This window comes from Heteronotia binoei, chromosome 19 (genome assembly GCF_032191835.1).
Source record: "Heteronotia binoei isolate CCM8104 ecotype False Entrance Well chromosome 19, APGP_CSIRO_Hbin_v1, whole genome shotgun sequence".
NCBI classification, from domain to species: Eukaryota; Metazoa; Chordata; class Lepidosauria; order Squamata; family Gekkonidae; genus Heteronotia; species Heteronotia binoei.
The window spans coordinates 21,679,234-21,691,594 of record NC_083241.1 but is presented as its reverse complement, the minus strand read 5'-3'; the positions used below and the strand labels follow the sequence as shown (position 1 = coordinate 21,691,594).

Genomic DNA, 12,361 nt, shown 5'->3' with positions numbered 1-12,361 from the left:
AATTAATTCGTACAATAAAAATATAACGATCTTAAAAACAAATGTTGCAGATGGCAATTTCAAACTGCAGCTTGAAAAGTGCTTTGGCACGGGGTGTGTGTGTGTTTATCGGTTCAAGAAACACAAAAAGTTTTCTTTGATGGATGGTACTTCTTTGCCACTTCTCTGCCACTACTTCTTAAAATATTTATGTCCTGCCTTCCCTTAAAATATTTATGCTGTTATTCTTCCATATGTACATAATGTTATGATCATGAAGAACCTCATTCAGTTCACTGTTTATGATTCTGAAAGAACAGTGCTGTGATGAAGTTGTGTATATCAAGCCTGGAAGGGCCAGAAACATAATCCTGTGCAACATATCAATGATTAGATGTTCTTTATGTGCATCTGTATCTCATGGCATCAATACCGTCTAATCAAAGCCGCATAAGGGCCAGATCAGGTCCCTTTGTCAACATTATTTCATATTTCAGTGGCAAAAATGAAGGTATCCAGTGAAGTCTTAGAGCGAGCATTACCTCCTTACGATTCCAGTCAGTGCCAACAGCAGTCATGGAAGGTCGTTTTAATCAAACTCCAGTGGCCCAACGTTTATGCATTTGCAGTTCTCATGCAATTGAGGACTTACCTCACCATTTACTTTTCTGTTCTCTCTATTCCAGTTCAAGGACCAAATTTTTAGATGGAATTCTGTCAGGTCTAAGTGCTTATACAGTTGAGGAAAAAATAGTATTTCTTTTATTGATGCTTATATCTTCCAGAAAGTTTCAGTCTTTGCCCTTGCAGCAAAGAAAATACGTGCCATAGTGGCAAAGCAAAGGGATAACTTCAAGATTTATGTCTATATCGTTATTGTTATTGCCATTGTATTGCATCTGCTCTTGTTATACTTACATGATACTTAGTATGTTTAAACTTCTAGTTTACTTCCCTTTCTCTTGAGATTTTTATAAATTTGTGACAGCCAATGGCTAATTACAATAAATGAACAGAATGGAACAGTGAGGTCTACAGTGCTTGCACTTAAACCTCTAGTATGCAATAGAAAAGTAATTATTGCATATATAATTTGATGCCAATTGAATTTTTAAGTGGGACAGCATAAGTTCATTTTGATTGACTGATGTATTTACTACATTTATACACCATCTTTCTTCCCAATGGGGAAACCAAAGCAGCTTTATACCATTCTCCTCTGTTCTGCTTTATCTTCACATCACCCCTATGGCAGCCTGTGACTGCCCCCAAGTTGACCAGCAAGGTTCCATGGCAGAGGGGGGATCCAAATCTGAGTCTCCTAGATCCTAGTCTGATGCTCTCACCACTACATCATACAGACTTTTTAAAGGTTATGGAATCTGGGAACTTGAAAGCTATGAAATGGTGCATATAGATTCAGGAGCTCAGCTTAATTTTGGGGGCATCAGGCTTCTTAGTCTCCAAAGGGACATTTGCACTTCAGAATATCTATTGAAACTATCTGTTTAAAGCATTTCTATTACACCTTCTCTCCTTAGACTCAGGGTTGCTAACTAGAGTTGCCAATAACCTGGTGAAAAACGTCCTGCCCCTTTAATATGTGTTTAATATGCAAAAGTGGGCATCTGAAACTTTTCATGGTGTAGCAGCAAATACAATCACCAAATAAATAACAGCCCATTAACAAGTTAAAACAAACTTGCAAGGTAGTAAAAACAAAGATTACAGAACACACAGATCCACAACCAGCTGCCCCAATTAGCCACATTTGTCTAAGAAGCTTCCCCTCCACCAAATACCCACTGAAAAAGGATGGCCTGGCAGGCTTTCCTGAATGTGGCCAGTGGCAGTGCCCTCCACACCCCTCTGGAAAGCCATTCCAAAGAACTGGACCGACCCCTGAGAGAGCCCCTGAGCTAACAGTTGCTGTTAGTGCCATACGGACCATGCTGATGTGATTGACACCCCCTGATTCTGGCAGCAGACTAGTGACCCTACCCAGGTTGAGCCCTGGAATGCAGCTTTTCTAGGCAGCAAGTGGGCTCCAAGTATGGAGGGCAGGTGGTGGTGGGGAAGTACTGTTGGACATACCAGATAGAGAAATTTCCGAGTGCAGAAGTCATGGCTGCTCCTTCCTATTCCCTTCTCGATCCTGTTACCCCCATCTCACACTCTGTACCTTCTCTAAAGTCACAGGCAAAAATGAATCATTCCCACCATGCCTTGGGCACTGGTTGCGTAGATGTAGAATTCAGATTGCAAGTTTAAAAGAACCGTCTTTTGTTTGTTTGTTTTTTAATAAAACAAACCCTGCAGCTTTAAAGAGGGGCGATAGAAACATTCCAGACAAGAGGTAATAGCCAAAGTGTTTAAACATGAGCTGTGACTTTGGGTGCCACCAGTGTTTTCATTAACACCACGTAACTTCCCTGCAGGAGCTGTCAGGGAAAAGCGGCAGAGGTTGGCAGCGATGCTGGAATCCTCCAGGTGTCCATGAAATTTTAAGACTGGGAAAGAGTCTGCATTGCCTGTTCGAGCAGAAACGAGTCTTCACTGCCAGTAACTGAACACATGCTTTGCATACATCATGTCCCAGGTTCAAGGCCCATCTAGACAAGTGGGGTGTCCTTGGGTTTGCCCTGGGAACATATTGCCATTTTAACAAGAAGAAGATGATATTGGATTTATATCCCACCCTATACTCTGAATCTCAGAGTGGTCACAATCTCCTTTACCTTACCCCCACCCAGAACAGACACCCTAGAATCATAGAATCATAGAGTTGGAAGGGACCTCCAGGGTCATCTAGTCCAACCCCCTGCACAATGCAGTAAACTCACAAACACCTCTCCCTAAATTCACAGGATCTTCATTGCTGTCAGATGGCCATCTAGCCTGTTTAAAAACCTCCAAGGAAGGAGAGCCCACCACCTCCCAAGAAAGCCTGTACCTCACCCTGTGAGGTGGGTGAGGCTGAGAGCTCTCAGAAGCTGCCCTTTCAAGGACAACCTCTGCAAGAGCTATGGCTGACCAAAGGCCATTCCAGCAGCTGCAAGTGGAGGAGTGGGGAATCAAACCCGGTACTTAACCACTACACCAAACTTGAGTTCCCAACCAGGAATTCCTTCAAACGGCACTGTAAGGATCCACTTCTGGTGGGGACCTCTGTAGTGCAGGAGGAGGTGAGGATCCTGCCTCCCCCTCATGCTGGTTTGTCTCCCTGAAATGGCACTGGGGGTGGCAGGTGAGCAAATAATGTTCCCCAGTGCCACTTCAGAGAGGAAAAACATGGCAGGAGAAAGGCAGGATCTCCTTGCCCTTGTGCCACAGTGGTCCCAACCAGTGGTTCCTCTAAGCTGAGTTCGTGTGAGGTGGCTCACAGCCTCCAACTCACACATTTTTGTCTTAGCTCAGGAAAAATGGCCCCAGAGCACACTAATTGATGCAGTAGCTCACAACTTTAATGCCAGCAGCTCACAAAGTAGAATTTTTGCTCACAAGACTCCACAGCTTAGAGGGAACATTGGTCACAACCAGAATGGGGCTGTTGTGGCGGTGAGTCCCCTGGGTGAATCTGGGGATGCCTATCTTGTTTAGGTGGGGCCTTAGTGCACACAGCATCGCCTGCTTAAAGGAGTCCTATAGGTCAGGGTTGATGAAAAATTATGCATGGAGAAAGGGAATGGAGAGAACCCATAACAGTAGAATCCAGGGGCATCCATTGAAGTCAGTGGGTAGTACATTCAGAACAGATGTGAGAAATTACTTATTTCATCATTCGGTAAGAAATGACATTGTGGGATTCCATACCAGCAGTTGTAGTGATGGGTCACGACTGTAGATGGGTTTTAAAGGGGTTTAGAAAGATACATAGAGGAGAAGTCTATTAATGTCCACTAGCCTTGGTGACTGAAGGGAACCTCTACTTCCAGATTCAGTCAGCCTCTGAATACCCATGTTAGGAGGCAGCATTGAAGTGGAGGAGGCCTTGGTCTCTATACCCTCTTTGTTAGTCCTCCAGGGCAACTGTCTGGCCACTGTGCCAGGCAGAATGCTAGACTAGATGGACCACTGATCTGATCCATCAGAGGGCTTCTTAGGTTCTTATCTCTGCTCGAGAGTCAGTTTGACAGTCAAAGCTGATTAACACCTGCCTTTGCATAAAGAGCTTCATGTGCTCAATGTTGACCCCCTTAGCAGTATCCAGAAGGACAACCCACCTTTTTTCTGATGCTCATTGCTGAATTTAGAATTCCACAGGTGAGATATATGGACTTACAATAAGAGATTGGTGCAGTTGTATTCAAAACTGGAAAGAACTTTGGGGTCAGGCAGCAATTTTTCTCCAGGCCAGTTTGGCAAGGGATCCTGGAAATTTTTGCAAGGAGCCTGCAGGGGACACTGGGGATGTATGTGTGGGGGGAGGGGGCGGTATTGTGAAATTCCTGCATTGTGCAGGGGGTTGGATTAGATGATTGTGGAGATAACTTCCAACTCTATGATTCTATGAGTCTGTGGGTTTGATTCAAAATATCTCTTTTCTTTGAAAAAAAAGTACAGTGATTTACTTTGGAATAGTCATTTCTGTTTGTTATTACTTCCAGACTAGATCATCTGTCAAGGGTGAATCATAACTGTTAAAAAGATTTGCAAAGTATGCAGTGTTACTGGGCTACTGGGTTACTGTTCTTTTCTGTCATGTTTCCAGACCTCAAGAATTACCCAGTCAGAGGAAGAGAAGGAAGGTGGCTGGGATGCCTGGGGAGCTTGGAGTGATTGCTCCCGTACCTGCGGGGGAGGTGCATCCTACTCTCTCAGGAGATGCTTAAATGGCAGGTTGGTCCTTCATATTATGCACAAGAAAGGCTGATTTTCATTTCATCTGTAAGATCTGCATTAACACACAACCTTGCCCTTTGTTCAGAATATATTGCCTTTATCATTCTTATAAAACTTTCTCCAAGCTCCATTTTTTCCATCACTGCAAACATAAAGTCCCAGTTTAAATTATCAAATGCTTTCTCTGCATCCGCAAAGAATAATGCTACTTCTTTTTCTGGATGTCTTTCATAATATTCTACAATATTTACAACAGTTCTAATATTGTCTCTTATTTGTCTTTTGGGAAGAAAACCAGCTTGATCTTCCTTTATAAAGTTTATCAAATGTTGCTTAAGTCGTTCTGCCAGAATTCTTGTAAATATTTTATAATCATTATTCAAAAGCGAAATTGGTCTGTAATTTTTCACATTTGTGGCATCTCTATCTTCTTTAGGTATCAAAGAAATAACGGCTTCTTTCCATGTATTTGGTACCTTCCCTTTGGTTCTTATTACATTCATCAACTTCTGCAATTTTGGTATTAATTCTTCCTTAAAAATTTTAAAGTATTTAGCTGTATATCCATCTGGCCCGGGAGCTTTGTCATTTTTCATCGCGTTGATTGCTGCTTCAATTTCTATTTTTTCAATTGGATCATTCAAAACTTTTCTCATATTTTCAGTTAGGGGCTCAATTTTTATTTTTTGTAGATATTCATCTATCTTTTCTCTCTTTACTTTAGCACCTTTAAACAACTTGGCATAGTACTTAAAAAATTCTCTTTTTATTCCCTCTTAAGTAACTACTTCTCTTTCATCTATCACAATTCTACTAATTATTTTGTTTTCTCTCTTTTTCTTCAGTTGCCACGCCAAATACTTCCCCGTCTTATTTGCCCCTTCAAACGATTTTTGCTGAAGCCTTTTCAGGTTCCATTCCACTTCTTTGTTTAATAAATGTCTTAATTGAGTTTGTAATATCGAAATTTCCCTTAGAATTTTCTTTTTCCCTGGTCTTTTCCTCAGCTCCCCTTCTTTTTTCTTTATTTCATTTTGAATGTCCAATAATTGTTTTTCTTTTTTCCTTTTGTCTTTATTGTTCAGAGTAATCAACAACCCTCTCATTACTGCTTTATAAGCATCCCAGACCATCTGAAAGTCAATATCTTCTTTGTCATTCACTTAGAAAAATTCCTTAGTTTCTTTTCCTAGAAATGTCACTGTTTCTTTGCTCTGTAGCAAATCTTCATTCAGTCTCCATCTTCTTAATCTTTTGGACAATTTTGTAATCCACATTATTGGGTTATGATCAGCCCCAATTTTAGGTAGAATATCTTCCTTGTTATGAGGCCTAAGTCTCTAGTTCCCCATAGCATGTCAATTCTAGAAAAAGTCTTATGTCTTGCAGAAAAAAAAGTATAGTCCCGCACTTCAGGATTAAACTTCCTCCATATGTCTTCTAAGTTTTCTTGTTTAACTAATTCAAAGAAAGACTTTGGCAGTTTCCCTTCTTTCCCATCATTTTTTCCCCCTCCAGATCTATCCAATGAGTTCTCGACTGTTCCATTAAAATCTCCCATTAAGAGTATTTGATCGTAAGTCAACTCATCTAGCTGTTGTACAATGTCCTTAAAAAAACATCCTTTGCACCGTTGGGTGCATATAGTCCCAATAACAACGTTTTTTTCCCACTTAATATTATCTCAACTGCTACAAATCTTCCATTTTTATCTTTAAATACTAACTTTGGCTCCAGATCTTGTTTAATATAAAAAACTACTCCCCTTTTCTTCTGTTCAGCTAACGAAAAAAATTCCATTCCCAATTGTTTGTTCCATAAAAATTTATAATCCTTTTGTTTGATATGTACTTCTTGCAAACAAATTATATTACAATTTTGCTTCTTGATCCAATGAAATGTTGCCCTTCTTTTTTGTGGTGAATTTAGTCCATTAACGTTCCAAGACAGTAATTTGTAATCCATCATGGTGCAAATTCTTTATTTTCTTCAAAAAATCTCCTCAGCTCCCGGGCACTTGTAATTGTGACTCTCTTCCCCTGAAGTTCAAAGCTCAAACCTTCGGGAATTATCCATCTGTACCTTGTGCCATTGTCTTTCAGTTTTTCTGTCAACTTTTTGTATGTTCTCCTGTCGTTTATCACTTGTCTTGGCAGCTCCTTCATAATTCTCACTCTACTGCCTCCTACTATCAGTGACTTTTCAAAGTTTTTATTTATGATCCTTCCCACCATTTCCTTTGTCATATATCTTACAACAACATCTCTTGGTAGATTGGTTTTTTTTGGCAAAAAGCGAGTTAACTCTATACATGTGATCATACATACTTTTAGTGTCATCAGGGTCTTCATCTAAAAATTCTGCAATTATTTTTATTATATATCCTTTCAAATCACCATTCTCTTCTTCAGGTACTCCTCTCAGACGTATCTGATTTTCCATTAATTTGCAGTCGTGGATTGTCACTTTTTCTTGAACTTTCAACAAGGTGGTATCATGTACTTTAACTTTCTCTTCCAACTCCTGCACTTTCTTAGCTGTTTCCTCAGTTTTTTTTTTTAGATCATCCACTTCTTTTTTAATCTCTGTAACAAGTTCTTCCTTTAATTCATCTATCATTTTCTTAACTCCTTTCATGATTCTGGCTTCCATGGCCTCCATTTGGTCCTGCATTTTCTCTAATGAAAGAGCCCTTGTTCGGGGCTGCCTGGGTTCAGACATTTAGGCAAAAACAAAGGGATAGAATAAATAAAAATACCAAAAATTTCGATCTCACAAATTACAAGTTTAACTACCAAATTTAAAAGATCTAAATTTACTCTCTTAGTTAAACTTTATTCTGTCTTCTTCTGAGCTTCCCAGGCCCAGATATAAATTTTTTAAGATTTTTTTCCCTTTAAAAAATGACGAAATTTTTGACCTCACCAATCTGAAATCTGACAGTCAGGTTCAATAGAGTAGTGCTTGCCCTTTCCAGCAAGCCCAATTTCGCTGGTTTCTGAGCCCCCAAAGTCAAGATATTTATCAAAAAAGTCTTTAAAATTTCCAAAATGGCGGCCGCGATTTTTGCTCCTTTTTTAAAAAAAAATTTCCCTTTTAAAATCACCCCAGGAGCCCACAAATAATGTAGTCAATAGTTCCTGTCTTCTTACCCTTTTTCCAGTTGATTCTGTCAATTTTTAAAGTCCCAAATCTTTTAAAAACAATGTTTTAAATTAGACCTCCCAGCAATGGCTGCCGATGTTTCTCTATGGTATAGAGTAGGCTTTTTTCTTTACTGCTTCCTGCCTCTGTCACCATCAACTCTCATGGAGATCTCACGATACTTGACGTATTTCCTGTCTTGCTCAGAAGTGTTGCAGGTCTGTTCCAGTGTATTCCAGTGCGACGTGGCTGTTTTCTTTTCCAAAACCGCAAGGTAGACTAAACATTGATCGCTTTTCAGTTTTTAGCAGTTTTTAGCACTGTCCTTTATATTTAAACAATCCAAACTTCACCCTTTCCTTCTTCTACTTGCAAGCTTTATATTTTTTTCTTTTTCCCACCTTTAATATGTCCCTTTAAGCTATAAATAGCTCCGGAGTGAAAAGAGAACTTCTGTACCTTTTTCTCCACTTATCCAAGTTCCACTGGTCTTCCAAAGCTTTAGTTGTTTAGAAATGTCCAAGAAGGTTAGGATCCTGACGAGCTTATGTCAAATCAATGACTCTGAAAAGTCTTGCAGACGTTGACTATGCAAACTTCCCGAGACCCCTCAAAGCCTCAAAAAAAAAAAAAAAAACCCTTCAGGGCTTCTTTTCAGCCAAGGTAAATCTCTTTTCAAAGTTTCTGTGCAAGTCTTGGACCTTTCTCTCACTGAGAAAGGTAGGCAGTGGGCTTTGATTTGCCCTCTACTACCCCGAACAAAACTTTCAGCCTGCTCCCGTTACGAGAGACAGTTCAGCTCGGCATTTTCCTTCCCCGGAAGTCCTCCTTCTAGACAAGGTTGCCCGCTTTCACCATTGTTGTTCATAATGACTCTTGAAATTTTATTGATGCAGATCCAAGAAGAAAAAGATTTAGAAGGGTTACAAATAAAAGGATATATCTATAAGTACAGAGCATTTGCTGATGATATAATGTTTATAAATGAAAATCCCATACAAGCTACACCTTTGTTATTAATGAGAATACAAGAGTTTGGGGAGTTGGCGGGACTTTATATAAATAAAGAAAAATCAAAAATTTTGTGCAAGAATATGCAGGTAAATAGACAACAAGAACTACAAAGACTAACGGGTTGTGAAGTTACCTCTAAGGTAAAATACCTAGGGGTAGAGATAACAATGAAAAATATTGATTTGTTCAAGAATAACTATTAGAAGCTATTGCGCAGAATAGAGGAAGACATGCTAAAGTGGAACAAGCTCAAATTGTCATTGTTGGGCAGAATAGCTGCAATAAAAATGAATATTCTACCAAGGATTATGTATTTGTTTCAAACTATCCCTATTGTGAAAGATGTTAAACAGTTTGATAAATATTGGCGAAGGAAAATCTCAGAATTTGTTTGGGCCGGGAAGAAACCAAGAATTAAAATGAAAATTTTGACAGATGCAAAAGAGAGAGGTGGATTTCAGTTACCAGATTTGAAATTGTATCATGAAGCAGTTTGTTTCGTATGGATGAAAGAATGGATAACGTTGTTAAATAAAAAACTTTTAGTGCTGGAAGGCCATGGAAAAAAATTCGGCTGGCATGCATACTTGTATTACGGAAAAAAGAAGATGGATGGCCTTTTCTCTCACCATTATATAAGAAGTAATTTACTAAATGTATGGATAAAGTATAAGAAATATGGTGATGAGAGGAGACCTTTGTGGATAGTGCCAGCTGAAGTGATAAAGATAACGGCTAAAACAGCCAAAGAAAAACGGCTATCATACAATCAGCTACTAAAAATACAAAGTGGGAAAATAGAACTGAAAACTGCAGAAGAACTGAGTTACAAATATGATTGGTTTCAAATGCAACAAATAAAAAGTTTGGTGGAGAATGATATCAAAACTGAAGGAATAAGGAAGGAGCAAACAGAAATAGAAAGAGTTCTGCTTGGAGATAATGAGAAATTAATTTCAAAAGTATACAAATTACTTTTACAATGGTCTACAGAAGATGAAGTAGTGAAATCTCAGATGATAAAATGGGCAATTAATGTAAATAAAGAAATAAAGATGGAATCTTGGGAATATTTGTGGAAAAATTCTATGAAACTTGCAACATGTCATAGTATTAAAGAAAACTGTTTTAAGATGATGTATAGATGGTATATGACTCCAAAAAAATTAGCAAAGATGAACAACAAGATGCCAGATAGGTGTTGGAAATGCAAAAAGCATGAAGGCTCTTTCTACCATATGTGGTGGACTTGCGAAAGGGCTAAAATGTTTTGGCAGATGATTCAGCAAGAGATTTCTAAGATTTTGGGAAATGAATTCAACAAAGTGGCAGAGACTTTTCTGCTGGGATTACAAATGGAAAAATTTCCAAAAGAAGATAGAACTTTAATATGGTACTTGCTCTCAGCTGCTAGGACATTGTATGCGCAGCTGTGGAAGCAAGAAAAAATACCAGAGAAATGGGATTGGATTACAAAAGTTATGTCATGGAGTGAAATGGAAAAATTAACAAGAAAACTAAGAGACTATGATTTGGAACTTTTTAAGTTGGAGTGGAAGAAATTCAGAAGATACGTAGAAAAAGAGTGGAAAATAAAAGGGCATTGGACAATCTTTGATGAGGATTAAGATTTTTAAAATAAGAATATAACTTTTGGGGGTTTTTTTGTTTTTTCTTAATAGTTAAGGGTACCTTTAATACTTGTTTTTTTAAAAGAAAATAACACTGGCGGGGGTCAAGTAACGGAGGGAGGGGTGGGGGGAAAGTAAGATATGGGGTAGAAAGATCTTTCTTTTATCTTAAGCTTTTTATAAGTTGTAGATATAGTTCTGCTACCATATGTTACTAATAAAAAATTGTTTATACATGATATTATGCACAAGAAAGGCTATAAGTGATACAGGATTATGCAGTCTTTAGAAGACAGGCTGAAAGTCTGTGTTTCATTGACAAAATTTGCAAGACTTTGCACAATATTATTTATTGATTTAAAACATTCGTATGCTCTCAGTCTGGCCAACTAGGGCCTTTGAGGCAGCATACAATTTAAAAAGACATTAAAACCAGCTTTTAAAAACAAGCATACATCTATTAAAAAGCAGCAATTAAAGACAAACAAGAACAAAGGTCAGTGAGGGTATACCAGAGGGAATGGAAGTCATCACCCGCTGGCAGAAGATGTAGTGGTAGGAGGGGAGAGATAGATATTCTTGCAGAGGGAATTCCATAATTTTGGTGCCATGACCCTTTTTTTTGTTGCCACCCATCTAGCAGAAGATGGGGCACCTGAAGCTGGTTTCCTAAAAACGTTTGTAATGGTTGGATAGGTTTGTTAAGAAGTGGGTTGTTCTTAAGGTATGTCCCAGGTTACCAGCACTTTGAATTGGGTCTGGAAGCCAATAAGAGCCAGCATTGGTGCAGCATCTCTAGAATGATATGGTTCCTATGGCCCATTCCAGACAGCATTTTTGCAGTGGCATTGTGTACCCACTAAGGATGGGCACGACCCAAACCACAGGTTGTGATTTGTACTAAAAGTGGCCAGTTTGTGGTTTGATCTGAACTGGTTCCTCTGATCCCTCTGTACTTGAACACAGAAACAAACTGGCCTTTTTTTCTTGGCATGTTATTTGATTTGTTTTTCCAGATAGCCTGGCATGATTCCCCAGCCCCTTGTGCTTCTAGTCAGTTTCCAGTGAAACTGACTAGAAGCAGCAGCTTTGCTATCCCCAGCCCCCTGTGTTTCTGGTCAGTTTCCAGTGAAACTAACTGGATGGGGGCACCTGCTTTGGGGGGCTGTAGCTTGGCCCCCTGAAATCCAGTTTGCACCAAATTTGGCGAGCAGGTAGAAGAGAGCCTGCTGAAGAGTTTGCCATGAGTTTGGCATCTCTAGCCCACTCAGGGGCTGTTCTATGCCTTCTCAAACCCAATGAACCACAAATCATTCAGAAAATGGGGGGGCATGAACTGAATCGAACCACCAAACCACAAAACGAACCACCATTTTCGCATTCCGTGCCGATCCCTGGTGCCCACTGCAGTTCTCAGCACTCCTCAATTCATAATATGGAAGTCAGCCTTCCCTGTTTAGGAAGAATTAAGTATTCCTTTCATAATGGCAGCCTGAATACAGGGTCTCTTATCTCCAGAGGGGACCCAAAATATCTTGCAATGAAAAAAAAAATGTAACAAAACCAAAATGCTGGGTGGGGAGCAAGACTTCCCTCTCTCTCCGAGCCAGCCTTCCACTTAATCTGGTGCATTCCATGAAGACAGCTTCAAGTGGGAAGCCATGTTGGTCTGAAGTTGAAGGACAAGATTTAAGTCCAGGATGTCAGCTCTGCGACTATCCTCAATTAAAGGAGGCTTCCAGTGTATTCAG

The 12,361-nt window shown here is 39.4% G+C and overlaps 1 protein-coding gene across 1 annotated transcript in view; it reads left to right on the top strand.

Moving 5' to 3' along the window:
* ADAMTSL3 (ADAMTS like 3) overlaps positions 1–12,361 on the top strand; it is a 378,645-nt gene that overhangs the window by 162,327 nt on the left and 203,957 nt on the right. The window contains exon 3 of the mRNA XM_060259735.1: positions 4,691–4,818. Coding sequence (XP_060115718.1) covers positions 4,691–4,818 — 128 coding nt within the window. The remainder of the gene's footprint in view (positions 1–4,690; positions 4,819–12,361) is intronic.